The sequence below is a fragment of the Chiloscyllium plagiosum genome, unplaced genomic scaffold (genome assembly GCF_037043375.1).
Source record: "Chiloscyllium plagiosum isolate Xiang-an unplaced genomic scaffold, Cpla_swu_hap1 HiC_scaffold_29, whole genome shotgun sequence".
Classification (NCBI taxonomy): Eukaryota; Metazoa; Chordata; class Chondrichthyes; order Orectolobiformes; family Hemiscylliidae; genus Chiloscyllium; species Chiloscyllium plagiosum.
Window position 1 is genome coordinate 7102840 of NW_028270167.1, and position 21434 is coordinate 7124273.

General features: G+C 43.0%; 1 protein-coding gene across 3 annotated transcripts in view; it reads left to right on the forward strand.

Annotated features, from left to right (window-relative positions):
- The first annotated feature begins 7551 nt into the window (after positions 1-7551).
- The window catches only part of LOC122540598 (transmembrane protease serine 4-like), a 57866-nt gene continuing 43983 nt past the window's right edge, over positions 7552-21434 (forward strand). For 2 of the 3 annotated variants that reach the window (XM_043676514.2, XM_087976340.1), the window contains exon 1: positions 16597-16727. In XM_043676514.2, the coding sequence (XP_043532449.2) occupies positions 16677-16727 (51 nt within the window). In that variant the 5' untranslated portion in view covers positions 16597-16676. Of the gene's footprint in view, positions 7657-16596; positions 16728-21434 lie in introns of those variants that run through there. The other variant, XM_043676515.2, reaches the window with a different exon arrangement.

Below are 21434 nucleotides of genomic sequence, written 5' to 3' on the forward strand. Positions count from 1 at the left end.
TTATGACCAGCACTCGACTCCTGTAAGATAGCACTCGGAACAGTCCTGTCCAGCGGCCTAGGCGAGCCGAGACTTTGGCCTCCAGCTCCTGCCAGTTGGCCGGCCAGGATTCCTCAGCCGGGCAACACATTCTATTTATATAGAGTTAACTCAATATTAACTCCACAATTTCACCCACTAGCATTGTTATTAGCTCAACCCAGAAGTCTGAATTGTTGTAATATCTATGACACCATATTTCCTTCTTCGATTCCAACATAAGTTTCCTTTTTGTGTTTTTTTTCACTGTATATCCTTGTTTGAATTGAAAGGTGAACTTCATTCCTTTTTAAGAGTTAGCTAATTAACTGCAACTGGTAACTGAATTTGTTTTTCCGCTCTTTCCCCTTTGAGAGTACTAACTTTTCCTTTGTGTGCAATTCAAAGGCAACTGGGTGTGAGGTGCTGTCTCCCCAGCTCTCAATAACTGTCCCTGTTGTCTTCCCTCACCTACAAGTTGACCTTTGTTTGTTTCTTAACTCATAAAGCTTCTCCTTAGCACATGCCCACAGAATTCCACTTTTCAGTCGATAATCAAGAGTTTGAACGTTGGTTAATTTTTATCTACTTCCTTGAATCCTATGTAAATTTTGAGAGGCTTGTGTCAGAGCCTTCAGCTAGGTTGTCAGAGCAACATAAAAGCATTGTGTTTGCCAGCTTGGCTCTGTTGGTGATTCTTCCCTTCAGAACAGAAAGTTGTGATTTGGAACACAATACTGAGCTCATATGTACACAACCTAGACGAGAAAGGCTGGTGCTGTAATGACTCCCGAAATCAAGGTTGTTATCAGCTTCTTCTGGTGCTTTGAGTGAATGTCAATGAGCCTATGGCATTATTGAATGAACACAAAGATCCAAAAACGTGCCCTGGTCAATATTTCTCCTTTGCCTACATGTGAACAGGATAAAAGTAATCAGCCTGTTTGAAAGGGCTGTTTTGAACTTAATTTACTTAATTTGTCTCCTTGTTCTTTAATATGATTCCCACACAAAAAAAACTATCAATTTCAGAATTAAAATTATTAATTGAGCTCACATCGGAGACCTTGGCATGCAGGTTCATAGCTCCTTGAAAGTAGAGTCGCAGGTAGATAGGATAGTGAAGAAGGCGTTTGGTATGCTTTCCTTTATTGGTTAGAATACTGAGTTGGGAGGTCATGTTGCGGCTGTACAGGACATTGGTTAGGCCACTGTTGGAATATTGCGTGCAATTCTGGTCTCCTTCCGATCAGAAGGATGTTGTGAAACTTGAAAGGATTCAGAAAAGATTTACAAGGATGTTGCCAGGGTTGGAGGATTTGAGCTTTAGGGAGAGGTTTAACAGGATGGGGCTGTTTTCCCTGGAGCATCAGAGGCTGTGGGGTGATCGTATAGAGGTTTATAAAATCATGAGGAGATTGAATAGGATAAAGAGACAAAGTATTTTCCCTGGGGTGGGAGAGTCCAGAACTAGAGGGCATAGATTTAGGGTGAGAGGGGAAAGATATAAAAGAGACCTAAGGGGCATCTTTTTCACACAGAGGGTGGTACGTGTGTGGAATGAGCTGCCAGAGGAAGTGGTGGAGGCTGGTACAATTTCAACATTTAAAAGGCATCTGGATGGATTTATGAATTGGAAGGATTTGGAGAGATATGGGCCAAGTGCTGGCAAGTGGGTCTAGATTAGGTTGGGATATCTGGTCAGCATGGACAGGTTGGACCGAAGGGTCTGTTTCTGTGCTGTGTATCTCTGTGACTCTATGACCCTATGATTCTTGTTATCAGGTCAGGGTTTCACATTCATGGTATGTTAATAGTGTTAAGATGCACAGCTGAAGGGCATTGGATAATTCAGTACTTAGAGCACTTATAAGGGGCTCTTGTGGTACAGTGATCACGTCCCTACCCCCCAGACCAGGTGACCTTGGTTCAAGTCTCACCCACTCCAGAGCTGTGTAGCAATATTTCTGAACAGGTTTATAAGAAAAATAGGTTAAATTAAAAAATAACTCTTGCAAGATCACTTGTAGTACAGTGGAAGTGTCCCTACTTCTGAACCAGGAATCCTGGGTTCAAATCCCAGCTACTGCAGACTTGTATAATAACATTGCTGAATAGATTAGATTAGGTTTCCAGTATGGAAACATGCCCTTTGGCCCAACAAGGCCACACTGACCCTCCGATGAGTAACCCACCCAGACCCATTTTCCTCTGAACACTAAAGGCAACTTAGCATGGCAAATCTTGCTGACCTGCACATCTTTGGACTGTGGGAGGAAACCAGAGCAGCCGGAGGAAACCCATGCAGACACTGGGAGAATATGCAATCTCCACGCAGACAGTCGCCCAAGGCTGGAATCGAACCTGGGTCTGTAGATTGAGTAGAAAATATTAAAGCCTTTATATAATTGTGGTAGCAGGCCTTCCCTACTGCAAGGCCAGAACATCTAGGTTTGAAACCCACCCCCTAACCCATAGGTGAGTCAGAACATATTCAGGTTGATTTGATTTGAAATACTCCTAAATAAGTTGATTCGGGATAGTCAACACAGTTTTGTGAAGGGTAGGCTGTGTCTCACAAACTTTATTGAGTTCTTTGAGAAGGTGACCAAACAGGTGGATGAGGGTAAAGTGGTTGATGTGGTGTATATGGATTTCAGTAAGGCGTTTGATAAGATTTCCCACAGTAGGCTATTGCGCAAAACATAGAGGCATGGGATTGAGGGTGATTTAGCATTTTGGATCAGAAATTGGCTAGCTGAAAGAAGACAAGATGGTGGTTGATTGGAAATGTTCATCCTGGAGCTCAGTTACTAGTGGTGTATTGCTGTTTGTCATTTTTGTAATTGACCTGGATGAGGGTGTAGAAGGATGGGTTCATAAATTTGCAAATGACACTAAGGTCGGTGGAGTTGTGGATAGTGCTGAAGGATGTTGTAGGTTACAGAGGGACATGGATAAGCTGCAGAGCTGGGCTGAGAGGTGGCAAATGGAGTTTAATGTTGAAAAGTATGAGGTGATTTACTTTGGAAGGAGCAACAGGAATGCAGAGTACTGGGCTAATGGTAAGATTCTTGATAGAGTAGATGAGCACAGAGATCTTGGTGTCCATATACATAGATCCCTGAAAGTTGCCACCCAGGTTGATAGGGTTGTTAAGAAGGCATACGGTGCGTTAGGTTTTATTGGTAGAGGGATTGAGTTTCGGAGCCATGAGGTCATGTTGCAGCTGTACAAAACTCTGGTGCAGTCAGACCAGGAGTATTGCGTACAGTTCTGGTCATTGCATTAGAGGATGGATGTGGAAGCTTTGGAAAGGGTTGAAAGGAGATTTACCGGGATGTTGCCTGGTGTGGAGGGAAGTCACAGCAGGTCAGGCAGCATCCGAGGAGCAGGAAAATCGATGTTTCGGGCAAAAGCCCTTCATCAGGACGAAGGACTTTTGTCTGAAACGTCGATTTTCCTGCTCCTCGGATGCTACCTGACCTGCTGTGCTTTTCCAGCACCACTTTAATCTAGACTCTGGTTTCCAGCATCTACAGTCCTTGTTTTTACCTGGTGTGGAGGGAAGGTCTGATGAAGAAAGGCTGAGAGACTTGAAGCTGTTTTCATTAGGGAGAAGAAGGTTGAGAGGTGACTTAATTGAGACATATAAGATAAAAATCAGTGGGTTAGATAGGGTGGACAGTGACAGCCTTTTTCCTCAGATGGTGATGGCTAGCACGAGGGGACATAGCGTTAAACTGAGGGGTGATAGATATAGGACAGATGTCAGAGGTAGTTTCTTTACTGAGAGAGTAGAAAGGGCGTGGAATGCCTTGCCTGCAGCAGTAGTAGACTCACCAACTTTAAGGGGCATTTAAATGGTCATTGGATAGGCATATGGATGAGAATGGAATAGTGTAGGTTAGATGGGCTTCAGATTGGTTCCACAGGTTGACACAAAATCAAGGGCTAAAGGGCCTGTGCTGCTCTGTAATGTTCTCTGTTCTAAATAAAGAGAGAGCGTGGGCCTGAAGTACATAATCCCGTGCTTCCAGCCACCTGCCAAAATGTAACATCAAATGTAAGTTTACTTTGGTGACTGGACTTGCGTTAGTTCCAATTCTCCTTTTAGGGGACTGTTAACTTGATTTGATTAGTTGCTTTTATTTAGTTCAAAATGGTATGAAGGGAGATTAGAGAACACAGTAATATTGTCCATATTGCTGAGGGCAGGGTGATTGTTCATGTGTCAGCTGGCCTGGGGTGTGTCATAACATGTCTGAGCAGCTTGATTAGAAACATGTAAGAGCTATTGTGGTGGTAGTGTCCCCATCTCTAGGGGAAATGGGGCAGCAGTCTGGCTCAGTGGTTAGTACTGTTGCCTCACAGCATCAAGGACCTGGGTTTGATTCCACCCTTGGGTGACTTTGTGTGGAGCCAAGAGTGTGGTTCTGGAAAAGCACAGCAGGTCAGGCAGCATTCGAGGAGCAGGAAATCCGACGTTAGGAGCAGAAGCCCTTCACCAGGAGATGACTTTGTGTGGAATTTGCATGTTCTCCCTGTGTCTGTGTGGATTTCCTCCTGCAATCCAAAGATGTGCAAATCAGGTGGAATGGCCATGCTAAATTGTCTCAGGGATGGACAGGCTATGTGGATTGACCATGGGTGACTGAGATAGAGTAGGTGGTTGGGATGCTCTTTGGAGGGTCAGTATGGACTCTTTGGGCTGAATGGCCAGTTTCCACACTGTAGGGATTCTATGATTCCAAGCTAGGAGACACAGACTCAAGTCCCACTTGCTCCTGAGATGAGTCATAAAATCTCTTAACAGGTTGATGAGAAATGTCTGTAACATGTCTGAGCAGGTTAATTAAAACAAGTGACAGAGACTGGTTATTTTGCATTGTGACTTAGTCACTTAGACAGGCACTAAGTTTGAGCATCCTTTCTTTTAGTTAAACTAATGTGCACTGGATAACACTTTCACAGAATGTATAGTGGTTTAATCCAAGAGTTTCAAAATCCATTCTATGTATTTTTGTTAAATCCAGTTGGCTATCTCCTTTTTAAAAAAATGTTTGGAATGATAATGGCTCTGAAACTATGAATTTAAAGAATTGGGCTGACGTGCTTGTGCACAGTTCCCAATTGCACAACAGCCAGTATGATTAAAGCGAGGTGACAGAAAAACAAAAATAATGTAAAGTTCTTGAGGGATAGGGCAACGGCCTGACCTGTGACCTACCAGGAATGGCCAAAATTTCAATAACGATTAGACAGACTGTTCCATTCTCATTGGGTTCGAAAGTTCGATCTAAAATAGGATAAGAGGAACTTTGTGGTAGTGTCACTCCCTCTAGGATAGGAGGTCAGGATCAAGTCCCACCTGCTCTGCAGGTGTGCTATAACAAGTCTGAGATGTTGATTTTGAAATATTTGATTTATATAAAGTAGTATAAAGAGACTGTTCCTTTGCAGTAAAAACAGAAATTGCTGGAAAAACAGAAGCTGAAGAAGTGTCACTGGACCTGACACAGCAACTCTGTTTCTCTCTCCATAAATGCTACCAGACCTGCTGAATTTTTCCCAGCAATTTGTTTTTATTTCTGCTTTCCAGCAGTTCTTTTGATTTTCTGTTCCCTGTGTAGTATTGACTTTTGTCACAGTATCCCTTTTGAGACACTACCATTTTTCAATTTGGTTTGATTGACTTATTTTAAACTAGTGCTCACCTTGGCTGAACTGGAACTAACATATGTAACACTGTGTTGTATAATTAAACTTGTTATCAAAGATATTAGTGTCTAGTCTCATGTATGACCAACTGGTTTGGATACATATTATACCTTAATATTGGGAAGGCACGGTGGCTCAGTGGTTAGCACTGTAGCCTCAAAGCGCTAGGGACCTGGTTCAATTCCAACCTTGTGTGACTGTCTGTGTGCAGTTTACACATTCTCCCCATGTCTGCGTGGGTTTCCTCCCACAATCCAAAGATGTGCAGGTCAGGTGGATTGGCCATGCTAAATTGGAGTTACTCTTCAGAGGGTCAGTCTGCACTTGTTGGGCCAAATGGCCTGTTTCTACACAGTAGGGAATCTAATATAAAAACTTTACACAGACAGATGTGTTTTCTAACTAATTTGTTCCCTTGGCCTAAACTCCTAATCTAATCACATTAAATAGATTAATTCTTATCAGTTCAGTGTATGTGGGATGTTCCAATTACAAGTTGCCTGTTGAACTTATCTCAGAATAATTTGAACTGCAGTTTTTAAAGCAATTCTTTGTATACAGAGCATTTAGATGCTCTGTAAGCACTTGCTAAGTTCCCGTGCTTAGCTAAATTATGGCCCTGGGATTCTGAAATGGAGACATATGTGAACATCCCTAATACAGGGTAACGCATCAAATCAGATTCTGACCATTAATGGTGAAATTCTGCAGCCAGTGTAAACTGGAGGTTTGTTTGAATGGAGATAGTATTCAAAGTGTAACCATCATGTGGCTGCTTCATTTCTATATCAAATCTTAACCAATAGCAGACAGGATGGGCAGTAAACGTCCAGCAGAGTGTATGGGAAAGACTGTGATCACAGAACTTCAGGAGAGATTGGTCAGTGCCTTTCATTGTAACTGCTATGTCAGTTGTGTGCGCAAATACTCTCCCAAGATAAGGCTGGTTGGGAAATGGGTATTAAGAGTCGAGAGTGTGGTGTTGGAAATGCACAGCAGGTCAGGCAGCATCTGAGGAGAAGAAGAATCGACGTTTCAGGCAAAAGCCCTTCATCTTCAGGCTTTTGCCCGAAACATTGATTCTTCTATCCCTCGGATGCTGTCTGACCTGCTGTGCTTTTCCAGCACTGCACTCTGGACTCTGATCTCCAGCATCTGCAGTCCTCACTTTCTCCTATTGGGTATTGACAGTCTAAGGAAGTCTGAAGTGCAACCGTATCTGCACTTTTATCAAGTGTAGGAGAAAATCCATCTCATTTAAGTGATGGGAATCACAGTGGGTAAACTTGCTCGCTCTCCATGGATGATGTCTGACCCACTGTGATCTCCAGCATTTGTTGTTTTCTGTAGAGTCCAGCATCTGCAGTAATTTGCTCCTATGTTCTCTGTCAGTGTGACCCAGTGAAGTGTAAGCACAGTCCAGATCCTGGATCTCTCCCCTGCTGACTGGAGGACTCTGGGGCAGGACATGGCTGCGTATCTCAGGAGGAAGGCTTCAGTTGGAATGTCGTTAGGCAGTGTGAGTCCCCACGTGGGTCTGACACCCCCTGACTACAAGTTCATAAGGCAAGGAATGAATGACCTTTAGCTGCAAACAAGACCTTTTTATAAAAAAAAAATTGGGCCAAACTTCTAGAGAATAAACTGTGGCCAATTAACTTGTTAGTTCTTAAACGGTTCTTACTGCAAAAAGAAAGCGGCTCCTTTCTCACAGGCAGGTGTATTTTATAGCCGCCATAAAGGGAAGTGTTTGTATTCTCGCCCTCTCTCTGTGTTCAAATATTTTAGGACAGTTTCATTATCTCTGTGATCACGGAGCGAGGTGAGGCAACTCCATCAGTTCCTCAACAGCACGACCTTCATTGTAGGAAAAAGCAAACGATGCGAAAGTTATTGAAAGGAAAGGACAGGCGCCAGGTAAATGAGTTTCTGTTTGTTCTGAACCATCGCTATTCTTGACTGGAGTTGAACGGAGGTCCCAGAGGAGAAAGATTCACATCCTTTTACACTGGGCTGAGGCGTGGTTTTTGTTTTATCGAAGATTTCTCTCCTTCCAACCCCGCAATCGAGCAGGTAACGAGAATAAAAACAATCCGGCAAGAATCTGCATTTGTGTGGCGCCCCCAGTTTAGCACAATTTGCATTCATCCTGGCAGCAGGGAGACTGGTTGATTCTGCCGAGAGAGTTTGCTGTCGTCAGTTTAGGAAAGTAAAGTGATTGGGCGTTGACAGTAATATTTTCCATCCCTTTTTCGGGTACTAAATTTACTCAAACATTAGGATTCCCTTTTTCTGTCCCCAGGCTAAAAACAGGTTTAGCTGGGGGGGGGAGGGGGGAGTTGTTGGGGTTGGGAAGGGGAGCAAGGTTTTGGTGAAACGATGAGGGACTTAAGTTAGACTTTAAAAATAATAAAAGCTGAACGAGGCAATGAAAACCATATCCCCAATTATTTTCTGCGGTGTGATGGTAATGTCTATACCTCTGGGCTAGAAGTCCCATTTCAAGTCCCATGTCCTAATGTTAACTTGCCCTTGATCATCCTGTAAATTACTCCTAAGCTCACATAGTGTAATGGACTACTGTGGCTGTGTGTGTGGGCAATAATGTCTCACAAACTTGGTTGAGTTTTTTTGAACAGGGCTGCCCTGGAGTGTCGAAGGCTGACGGTTGACCTTGTAGCGGTTTATAAAATCATGAGGGGCTTAGATAGGATAAATAGACAAGGTCTTTTCCCTGAGATGGGGGAGTCCAGAACTCAAGGCCATAGATTTATAGTGAAAGGGGAAAAATTTAAAAAGAACCTAAGGGGTAACTTTTTCACGCAGAGGGTGGTGCGTGTATGGAATGAGCTGCCAGAGGAAGTGGTGGAGGCTGGTACAATTACATTTAAAAGGCATTTGGATGGGTATGTGAATGGGAAGTGTTTGGAGGGATATGGGCCAAGTGCTGGCAAATGGGACTAGTTCAGTGTAGGAAAACTGGTCGGCATGGATGAGTTGGACCGAAGCTGTGTCCATGCTGTACGTCTCTGTGACTCCATGTCCAGTCATTTCTATGTAATTCTGTTTCATTTTTATTAGCTCATTTCTTTTTTGAGTTTGCTTCCACCAACCTTATCAGATAATGCACTCCAGATCAAACTGGTTGAGTTAAGAAAATTCTTCTCCATGCCTTTTTCTTATTGCCTTAACTTGTCATGTGGTTAATGACCTTCCCGCCAAAGGAAACGGGTTTTTCTCTAATTACTCCATCAAAACCTCTAACTGTGAGCAAATTCCTAGCTGTGTATCCCTCCTTGGACAGACTATCAACAAGTCACAAGAAATGGCATAGCTACAGGACTTGTTGGTGTAAACGGAATTGAATTAGAAACCTCAAGAGAACTGAGGACTGCCCAAGTGTTAAAGGCTTGGATGGAGAGGAATTTAAGTGTGTACAAGAAAATTTTCATGTTCAGTATGGAGATATATCTATTGGAGAAGGTGCAAAACTTTACCTACTCTTGTGAAATAAGGCAGGGCAAGTGACTGAGGTGTCAGTGGGGGAGCACTTTGGGGCTAGTGAGCATAATTGTATTAGTTTTGAAACAGTTATGGAAAAGGCTTGCTCTGGCCTAAATGGTAAGGGTCTATATAGGAGTAAGGCCAGTTTTGACAGTCTTAGGCAAAAACTTTCAAAAGTTGATTGGGAGAGGCTATTCACAGGCGAAGGGACAGTTTGAAAGTAGGAGGCCTTTAAAAACGAGGTAACGAGAGTCCATAGAGAGTATGTTTCTGTTGGTGTGAAGGGCGAGGCTGGTAGGTGTAGGAAATGCTGAATAACTAGAGAAATTGAGGCTCTGGTCATATGTTTGTATAAACAACTGGGAGCAAGTGAATCCCTCTGAGTGTAAGGGTGGTAGGAACATCTTGAGGGAAATCAAGAGGGCAATAAGGGGACTTGAGATAGCTTTGGCAAATAGAGTTAAGGAGAATCCAAAGAGATTCTACAAATACATTAAGGACAAAAGAGTAACAAGGGAGAGAATAAAACCCCTTAAAGATCAACAAAGCCATTGATGTGTGAAACTCTATGAAATGGGTGAGATACTAAGCGAGTATTTTGTGTCGTATTTACTGTGGAGATGATATTGAAAAGTGTCCATATTACAGAGGTGGTGACGCTGGAAGTCTTAAAATGCATTTAAATGTGGATAAAACCCCAAATGTACCCTCAAACTTTGTGGGAAGTGATTGCTGGTCCCTTGCAGAGATATTTGTATCATCGATAGCCACAGGTGAGGTGTCAGAAGACTGGAGGTTGGCTAATGTGGTACCACTATTTAAGAAAGGCATAAAGAAAAGCCAGGGGATGATAGGCCAGTGAGCCTTGCATCAGTGGTGGGCAAGTTGTTGGAGGGTATTCCGAGAGACAAGATTTACAAGTATTTGGAAAGGCAAGGACTGATAAGGGATAGCCAACATAGTTTTGTGTGTGGGAACTCGTGTCTCACTAACTTGATTGATTGAGTTGTTTTGAAGAAGTGACAAAGAATATTGATGAAGGCGGAGCGGTGGACTTTGTGTGGACTTCAGCAAAGTGCTTGACAAAGTTCTGCGTGGTAGATTGGTGAGCAAGGTTAGATCACATAGAAAGCAGCAAGAGGTAGCCATTTGGGTACAAAGTTGGCTGCAAGGTAAGCGACAGAAGGTGGTGATGGAAGGTTGCTGTTTGGAATCGAAGCGCGTGTCCAGTGGTGTGCCACAAAGATCCACTGCTTTTTGTCATTTATGTAAATGATTTAGATGTGAACGTCGGAGGTTTAGTTAGTAAGTTTGCAGATGACACCAAAATTGGTGGTGTAGTCGACAGAGAAGAAGGTTACCTCAGATTACAACGGGATCTTGATCAGATGGGCTGAGGAGCTGAAGAGTGGCAGTTGAGTTTGTTTTAAATAAATGAGGTGTTGCAAATCAGGTCATGACTTATACAGTTAATGGTAGGAACCTGGGGAGCGTTGCCGAACAAAGAGACCTTGAGGTCCAGGTTCATAATCATTCAAGGTGGAAATGCCAGATAGACAGGATAGTGAAGAAGGCATTCAGTATCTTCCCTTTATTGGTCAGAGCATTGAGTATAGGAATTGGGAGGTTGTGTTACGGCTGTACAGGACATTGGTTCGGCCACATTTGGAATATCGCGTTTTAGTTCTGGAAATATGTTGTTAAACTTGTAAATCTTTTCTGAACCTTTTCAAGGATATTGGCATGTTTGGTAGGTTTGAGCTATAGGGAGAAGCCGAATAGGCTGGGATTATTTTCCCTGGAATGTTGAAGGCTGAGGGATGACCTTATAGAAGTTTGTAAAATCATGAATAGGTTCAATAGCCAATATTTTCTTTTCAAGGTAGGGGAGTCCAGAACTAGAGGGCATAGGTTTGAGGTGAGAGGGGAAAGCTATAAAAGGGACCTAAGTGGCAACTTTTTCACGCAGAGGGTGTAACATGTATGGAATGAGCTGCCAGAGGAAGTGGTGAAGGCTGATACAATTGCAACATTTAAAAGGCACCTGAATGGGTATATGAATAGGAAGGGTTTAGAGGGATATCGACCAAATGCTGACAATTGGGGTTAGATTAATTTAGGATATCTGATCAGCATGGACAAGTTGGACCGAAGGGTCTGTTTCCATGCTGTACATCTGACTGAAACCATATCAAGTATTCACAAAAAGATGGAGAATGGAATTGCTGTATTGGTGCAACATTGTTTTGTTAAACAATGTCTTTGTTGTTGCTATTGAATTTGAACTCGGGGGCATGCACAGAAGGAGCCAGCAGTTGGTGGCTCAGTGGTTAGCACTGCTGCCTCACAGCACCAGGGTCCCAGGTTCAATTCCAGCCTTGGGTGACTGTCTGTATGGAGTTTGCACATTCTCCCAGTGTCTGCGTGGGTTTCCTCCGGGTGCTCCGGTTTCCTCCCACAGTCCAAAGATGTGCAAGTCAGGTGAATTGGCCATGCTAAATTCCCCATAGTGCTAGGTGCATTAGTCAGAGGGAAATGAGTCTGGGTAGGTTACTCTTTGGAGGGTTGGTGTGGACTGGTTGGGCTGAAGGGCCTGTTTCCATACTCTAGGGAATCTAATCTAATAGTCATGATGACCAAGTTTCCCAAACTGAACTAGTCCTATTTGCCTGCATTTCGACTCTCTCCTTGTCTGAAAGGTGACTAATTTTGATTGAGGGGACACAGAAAACGGTTCCTCTTGTGAGGAAGAGAAAAGTTTGAGTTTATCAATAAGTCAGTAAGAAATCCAACAGGGGATATGGAAGAAACATCTTTACCCAAAGAATGTGAAACTCTTTCTCTGAATGGTGGAAGTAAACAGCATAGATATGTGCAAAGGAAACCAGACAATGTTGAGGAGAAGGAAATAAAATGAGAGATTTGAGGAAAAGTTCAAGGAGGTTTGAATGAAGCCTAAACACCTGTCTGGTCTGTTTGGGCCATATGGCTTGTATTTATTCTGTGACTGTTTGATCCTATGATTTCCATCAAGAGAACAACAATAAAATACAAGATCAGTAAGAGATCAAAGGAAACTTAAAGGGTCAAGTTGAGCAATTGTCAGTGTACAATGGGATTTCCAAATCATTCAGTGAGTGACAACACAATCCTATGGGGTCTTTTTACAATTCCTGATTCATTCTGTACTCAGCTGTGTGCCAATAGATATTGGTGTTGTATGCTAGAAGGGAAATGATTTTAAATGAAGTTAAGGCATATTCCAACTGACCTTCTCGTTGACTTCTTTTACATACATTTTTATTTTTTAGAATGACCTATTTGGACATGCTGTGATGCAGCTGTAGGGAGTTGGGATTTGAACCTGGGTCCCCTAGCTCAGAAGTAGGGACACTACCATAGCACCATTGCATGCATTTTGATAATTATTTTAATAAACCTGTTCAGATATTCTGCAACATGTTTCTAGGACAGGTGGGACTTGAACCTGGGCTTTCTGGTTCAGAGGCGGGGACACTACCATTGTTCTGAATGTAAGTTGGCTTGCTGAGCTGGAAGGTTCGTTTTTAGACGAAGCTTCATTCGGAGGCTCACTGAAGATGTTACCTAGTATGGTGACGAAACATCTGAAAACGAACCTTCCAGCTCAGCAGGCAAACCTACGTCTAGAACCTCAACCTGAGTTACAAGTCTTCTGAAAACTCGCTAACACTGTCATTGTGCCTCAAGAGCCCATGTACATTTTAATAGATGTTGTAACACACCCGGAATTATGTTGCAGTTAAAGGAAAAGACAGAGGAGATAAACCATGTCCATTGGAGGGGGATTCTGGAACTAGAGGCATAGTCTGAGAAATAGAGCCAGACCATTCAGGAGAGATGTTGGGAAGCACTTCTCCACACAAAGGTGGGAGCGCCTTGGAAAGCTCTTCCACAATGGCAGTGGATGCTGGATCATTTCTTTAATTTATCTATCTCCAATTTAAAAATTTTGTTAAGCAAAGGTATTGAAGAAAATTGGCCAAAGGCAAGTATATGGAATTAGGCCACAGATCAGCTGTGATCTCATTAAATGGTTGAACAGGTTCAAGGGACTGAATGGCTTATTCCTCTTCCTACCTCTGGAGCAGACAGGGCTTGGATCCAACCGTTTGGCTCAGAGTCAGGGACATTACCACTGCACCACAAGAGCCCATACCCATTTCAATATTTTAACCTGCTGTCATTTGACCTGGTAAAGTCTCCCCGACAGAAGGTGATTTTAAACCTTGTCACCTTTCTCGTAATGCTATGTGCTTCCTAGCAATATACTTTAAAAACTAATTAGTTCCCAACACTTGTCTTGTTACCTTGTTACTCCTGCATCTTTCACATCCTATTTACAGAATCCAATACTAACAATTAGAGTCAGATTGAGATGTGATGGTATGTGGTTCTGAAGAAGACTCGCTGAATTCTAAATGTTCACTCCTTTCTCTCCACAGATGCTGCTAGACCTGTTGAGTTTCTCCAGCAGTTTCTGGTTTTGGGTTGATTGAGATGCAATGGGTTGGACGGGTGCTGGTGGTTGAGTTGTAAATTCTGAGTGGTTGTAACTTGTGAATTCTTGCCCGACCCATCCACTTCAACCTTTGACATCAATGGTATGACCACCCTCATTGGCAGCAGGTGCAAACTATTGGTCATCTCTTGATGGTCAGTTAGCATTTTGTTTTTCTATCTGTCTGATCTATTTACAACTGTTAAATAAGGGGGGAATTCCTGGACAACCAATCTAGGGATTTGGATTACTGCTACTGGAGACAGGTTTGAATCCCAAATTCAATTAATAAATAATTCTGCAATTGGAAGCTGGTGATAATTTCTTGGTCACTATTGCTATTGTCAATTGTTGTAAAATCTGCCTGATTCACTTGTGCCCTTTGAGGGAGTGAAACCTGCTGTCTTTATCTTGTCTGGTCTGCATATGATTACAGATCCACAACAATGTGGTTAACTCTGAGGAAGGGTCACCGGACCTGAAATGTTAACTCTGATTTCTCTGCATGGTGCTGCCAGACCTGCTGAGCTTTTCCAGCAACTTCTCTTTTTGCTCCCGATTGGCAGCATCTGCGGTTCTTTCGGTTTTTAATTTTGTTAACTTAGGGGTGGCACGGTGGCTCAGTGGTTAGCACTGCTGCTTCACAGCACCAGGGTCCCAGGCTCGATTCCAGCCTCCAGCAACTGTCCATGTGGAGTTTGCACATTCTCCCCGTGTCTGCGTGGGTTTCCTCCAGATGCTCCAGTTTCCTCCCACAGTCCAAAGATGTGCAGGTCAGGTGGATTGGCCATGCTAAATTGCCCGTAGTGTTAGGTGCATTAATCTGGGTCTGGGCGGGTTACTCTTCGGAGAGTCAGTGTGGACTTGTTGGCTGAAGGGCTGTTTCCTCACTTTAGGGAATCTAATCTAATCTAACTACCCCCCTGAAATGGTTCAATTCAAGGGCATTGAGGGATGAAGATGAATGTTGGCCCCATGCCAGAAACTACCACACCCATGAAATATACATTTGTAGAAAAAGGTAATTCAGTCGGATATTGAAGATTGGGCCAGAGACAACGGGGTCAGTCCTCGGGGCATGTTTGGTAACCTAGTAAACACTGAGATTAATTAATTTACTCATTACTCATCACCCAGATGGTATCAACAGAGCATTACAGCCTGGGGACACAGCCTACAAATGGTGATTATAGCTTATTATCAGACGAGGCAGTGTCTCTATCCACAGCCTCCGGGCAGGAGGTATAGTGACATGTTTGTGTCAGTCGAGAATAAGGACCAGGGAAGTTGGAAACCGTCACGTGAAACCCACCCACGTCAGTGGAAAGACTAGAGTCGGTGTTTCGTTCTGTCAACCTTTCCCCAGAATGCAGAATTACGAAAGATAGACAAGTATTTCAGAAGCAGAACAATAGAAACGGTGGGGGAGGGGGTGTTGTTAGAACAAAGAATTGAATTCTGTTTTGGATCAGAGACGAATTGTTCTGCACAGACACATCCACGGGACATAAAAATTCTGGGCAGACCGGTTTTGTGTTGTTAGACTTTGCAGCTAAGTTAACCATTTCACTGTTGTTGTAAAGTTAAAAATCGCACAACACCAGGTTATAGTCCAACAGGTTCATTTGGAAGCACTAACTTTTGGCGCACTGCTCCTTCATCAGATAGCTGAGGAGCAGAATCATAAGATACAGATTTTATTAATTCTGTGTCTTATGATCTTACTGCACAGTTACCTGACGAAGGAGCAGCAGTCTGAAAGCTGGTGTTTCCAAATGAACCTGTTGGACTATAACCTGGTGTTGTACTTTTTTTAAACTATATCCACCCCAGTCCAACACCGGCACCTCTACATTACGGGAACAGACCCTTCAGTCCAACTCATCCATGCCGACCAGATATTTTAAATGGATCTAGTACCATTTGCCAGCATTTGGCCTATATCGCTCTAAAAGCCTTCCTACTAGTGTACCCATTCAGATGCCTTTTTAATGGATCCTTGGATTTCAGGATCTGCTGAATCCAACTTCATCCGCATGCAGTTGGGATTCATCTCAAAATGTAATATTGTTTAATCCAATTTGTGCTCTGCCATGTGCTATTCCTGACCCAGATGATGAAGAAGCCTTGCCTGAATATAAACTGCCTTGATTAGATTTCAGACTGTGATTCCCTCCCTTGGAATCCAATTTATTTTAATAAAGCTACAACTTGAATTTGTCTAAAACCCTCACAACTGCAGTATGCCCCAAAGTATTCTTAAGCCAATACAATAGTTTGAGAGTTTAGTAACTAAGTGTTGCAGGGCAGGAAGTGTGGCAGCCAGTATGTACACAGCAAGCTGCCCAGACAGTAGGATCCTTGCTATTTAATGATGGAAGTTGAGTGATGAATATTGGCCAGGATACTGAGGAGATCTCCCTGGTTCTTTGTTTGGATTATTTTGGGGATGTCTTGTACCCTTCTTTGGGATGGTGGATTTGGGTTTCTGTTCAATGTCGAGTTCAAAAGTTACCGGCCCTGGACCCAGACCAGCTCCTGATCTAACTACACCAAACCCCTAACACCCTGGGCTCTGAATCCCTTATACCAAGCCCGGCCTCTTACAGTGCTGCACTCCCTGAGCACTGCATTGGGGAAGTTTGCCTGAATTTTGTTGTATGTTTTGCTGCTGCTAACTATGACAGACCCCAAATTGTGTCTGTAATCAGCTGTACCTGTTCTATTAATAAACTGCCTCCGCATGTTTCATCAATCTGTCAGTTCCTTAAGGTGCTGTCATATTACACGTTATTCTCTCTCCACTCACCTGGGTTTTTCCTGATCAGTGTGACATCACTTGCTCGTCTCTCGGAGGCAAACACTTCCTGCTCACAGTCTGAAGTGAAATCTAATGTTGCAAACAGTTTCTGTTGCTGCAACGATGGTTAAAAAGTCTCGAAAGGTAAGTGAGCTTTTCATTTTGTGTCTCCACCACGGTTTGATTGTTTTGTTTTGTTTTGTTTTGTTGCTTTTAAAAGAAAATTAGCCTGAACATGTTGGAACACAGGGGCTGGAGGGGTCTGTTCTGACTGTGAGTTTCTGCTCGGTGCTGTGTGAGTTTGTTACTATGTGGTTACACTCTGGATTTTTGCAGTTATGATAGTCAAATACTTGGAAACATTTATCGCTTTAATATGAAGGCATTAGAGAGTGTGCTGAAAGATTGGAGAATGAGAGATTGTACTAACATGTAGAGATTTGGGAGGGGTGTAAAGGAGGTTTGGTCAAGGTGTTAGCATCAGGAAATGGCTGGACAGAGTGGAGAAGGAAGGAAGAACTGTAGAAGGCTCAAGAACCAGAGGGCACCAATTTAAATTAATCAGTGAAAAAAACAAAAGAGACATAGGGCAAACATAATACTGAGAATGCATGGGAGCAGATTCGGGTGTGGACTTTCAAGGGGAATGGGGCAAGTGTCTAAGGAAAGAGATGTTTGCAGGGACTACCCAGGGGTCTGGCTCCCTTTCTTGCAAAGAGCCAAGATGGGGACAAGGAGCTAATGGAGAGCCTCCCATGCTGTAACTATTCTGTGTTTCTGTAGAAATCACCCAGGGCCCTTTTTTTTTCCACTGAGTATGAAATGGTGAAGAATATCATCGGTCTGACTGACCGAAATCAACAGTTTGACCTTTTCTAATGCAAAGTTAAAAATCACACAACACCAGGCTATAAACAGATTTATTTGGAAGCACTAGTTTTCAGATTGCCTTTACTCCACAAGCTCATACTCCACAGCCACCTGATGGAGGAGCAGCGCTCCGGAAGCTAATGCTCCTAATTAAACCTGTTGGACTGTAACCTGATGTGTGATTTTTAACTTTGTCCACCCCAGTCCAACACCAGCACCTCCATATCATTTTCTAATGCAGATCATTTTAACTTTTTTTTTCCTGGTTTCACTTCTTCATACTTGTTGACGTTTGCTCAATCCTTGAGCCATGGTTACCTGTCCCAGGTGTGAATCTGGATACTTGACTGAAGGGGGCAATGGCTGACACATTTCTCCCCCACACCCCCTTCACTCCCCTGCTCTGTTTCCGTTTCTATTTCTGTTCCATTAGAGCCATAGTAGTGATCCCCTGCTCATCCCTATGTGGAACTGCGGTTGATGTTAATTTATCTTCTCTCCCTGTGTCTCTGTCTATTCCTTTGTCAACTGTGCCCCCTGGTTCTAGACTTTTCAATCAAGGGAAACTCCCTTCCTCATCCAGTCTGTCCAGCCCTGTTAGAATGTTATATGTTTCAGTCAGATCTGCTCTCGTCCTTCTAAACTCCAGAGAACACAGGCCCGGTCAAACTACTCTCCCCTCATAGGCAATCCTGCTAGAGTGTCAGTCTAATGACCCTTCATTACACTCCGTCTATGGCAAGTATATACTTTTTTAGGTAGGGAAACCAGAACCATACACGGTACTCGAGGTGCAGTCTCATCAAGGCCCTGTAAAACTTCAGTAAGACACCCCTACATCTCATCTCCAAACCTCTTACGCTGAAGCTCAGCAACCATTTGCTTTCTGGATTAGTGGTGCTGGAAGAGCACAGCAGTTCAGGCAGCATTCAAGGAGCAGCGAAATCGACGTTTTGGGCAAAAGCCCTTCATCAACCATTTGCTTTCCTAATTGCTTGCTGCACCTGCCTGAGTCTATTCATTGACTGGTGTATAAGAACACCCAGATCCTTTTGTGCTCCACAGTCCTCAATATATCACTATTTAAATAATACTCTGTATTTCTGCTTTTCACTCCAAAGTGTGTAACATTTATCCACTGCATCTGCCATGTGTTTGCTCACTCACTCAACTTCCCTATGTCATTCTGCATTCTCCCCATAACTCTGCAACCACATTGCTTTACACCATCAGCAGTGAAGTTATGTCTCCATTAACAGATTGCTGGTTTGGAAGTTTTCCCTATTGGCAGCTTACACTGCAACACAGTGACTATTTTTTTAAAAAAGTATTCGTTGAGCCAGCATTGAGTAGCACAGTAGCTCAGTGGTTAGCACTGCTGCCTCGCAACGCCAGGGACCCAGGTTTGATTCCAGCCTCAGGCGACTGTCTGTGTGGAGTTTGCACGTTCTCCCTGTACCTCTGGGTGCTCTGGTTTCCTCCCACAGTCCAAGATCTGCAGGCTAGGTGGATTAGTATGGGAAATGTTGGGTTATGGGCATAGGGTGGGATACTGTTTGGAGGGTTGGAGCAGACTTGACAGGCTGGCCGGTCTCTTTCTGTACAGTGGGCATTCTGTGATATTCCAATGGCAGGAAATAATTCTGTAATGTTTGTTGATTGTGTAAAGCACTATGTAAATGCAATTGTCTCTCTCTATTGAGGAATTGCCAAGGTGAGTCAGGTGGGACAGTGATTAATCTGGAAGGTAAAAACAAGTTGGGGATTGGCACAGATGCTATTGACAGTTAGCTGAGAGGACGGTGCTTTGGGTGAGAGGCCAGCAATAGCATTGGGAGTTCAGGAAACCAGTCTAAACAAAACTAGAAATGTGTGAGGCATGAACAGATGAAAGAGCAGGGAAGGGGAATCTATCCGGTTTGAAGAGAGGTGAGTCCAAGCTTGGTTTGTAACTCAGTAATCCTGATCTTTCTACCCTGCAGTCATTAGAGGTTACTGCAATTGCTGAAACCAATTTAAATTCTGTCCAACTACAGTTTGACTAGCCCAGGATCAGTGCTCAGTGTCAGTGTACCTACACCAAATAAACTGTGACTTTTCACTACTCATTTCTCAAGGGCATAGAGCCATACAGAAGTACAGCATGGAAACAGACCATTCGGTCCAACTCATCCATGCTGACCAGATATCCTGAATAAATCTAGTCCCATTTGCCAGCACTTGGCTCATATCCTTCCAAACCCTTCTTATTCATACACCCATCCAGATGCCTTTTTAACTGTTGTAATTGTACCAGCCTCCAGCACTTCCTCTGGCAACTCACTCCATACACACACCACCCTCTGCGTGAAAAAGTTGCCCCTTAGGTCCCTTTTAAGTCTTTCCCTTCTTAACTTAAACCTATTCCCTTTAATTTCAAACTGTGGTACCCTGGGGAAAAGACCTTGTCTATTTACCCTATCTATGCCCCTCATGATTTTATAAACATCAATAAGGTCACCCATCAGCTTCCCACACTCCAGGGAAAATCTAGGGATGAACAATAAATGCTAGTTCAAACAGCAAAGTTTATATCCCAGAATAAATGTTTAAAAACACTGAAACTGCTAGGAATAATGCAACCCATTTGGTGACTCAGCCAATTGATTAATTTTTTGGAAGTTGTGTCATTCTTGAAATGTAGGAAATATAACAATATATTAATAGGTAGTAAGCTCCTACAAAACAGTATTTAAAAAATACATATTGTGTTTTACTGGTTGAAGGATGAACATTAATTCAGACATTGGGGAGAATTCCCTGCTTCCCAAAATAGTGCATTGGGATTCTTTCTGTCCATTTGAGAGGGGCAGAGAGGTTTGTTGTCTCTTCAATGCAACTGTGCCTCTGATGGTGCAGCAGCCCCTTAGTACTTCAATGGTGTTCAAACCTACATTTTGTATTGAAGACTTTGAATCCGCAACTTTCTGCCTTTGAAGTTCAATTGCGGGCACCCAGGAGTTCAAGTTGTGCTCTAGAGACTTGGCTGCATTGTATCAGACTTTAAATCAAGGAAATGTAAGTGATACAGGAGCTTTCCCTGTACCATGGTCATTCCTTGTTGAGCTAACATTGCTGGAGAAACTCAGCAGGTCTGGCATTATTTGTGGAGAGAAAGTAGAGTTAGCACTTCGAGTCTAGTAATCCTTCATCAGAACTGAAACATAATATCAGGCCACTGATCTTACTGTGTGTATATTGGCTGACACTCACTCAATATAACAATCATGATTGGACTTTGAAAGGATGCTGTTTTCGCCCGTGATGAACTTTGGAATGGCTTGATGTTATGAAAGCGTGTGTGTCTGCCTTTCTCTTCCTCTCCACCCCTTGCTTGCATAAGATAGTTAGTAGAAAAAGGGTTAACTGAATCACAAGATAAACTGTGCTTTATTAAGATATAACTCCTCCATGTAGGAGTTAACCAATTTTGTAACAAAAAACAACGTGAGGGAGAAACTCAACAGGTCAGGAAGCTTCTGTACAGAGACAGAAACTGAGTTAATGTTTTGAGTCTAGTGACTGTCTAAGATGCTCCCAAACCTGCTGAGTTTCTCCAGCAATTTCTGTTTTTGTTTCAGATTTCCAGCATCTGCATTGCTTGGTTTTATTTCTGAGCTAACCAGTTGTGTTTGTTTTGCAATATAATGATTTGGAAGTAGGAATGTCATCTTACTCTGAAGGCGAGCATGTGTCTGATTTAGACCATCCTGTACCTCAGATGGAATGTAACTAGTTATTAAGTACTGTGTAACAAAGCGTTACTGCTTATCGAGATTGACCCTATCTTCTGCTGCCTACATTATAGGGTGATCCTTCCCAGATGGTGCAAGTAGCTTACATTTATATCAGGAAGTTGGATTGATGGTGGAAAAGCTTTTCAGTCGTATCACTTACTGTAGTTTTTTCTCAATTGCATTGTACACTGCTTTTTCCTATTTT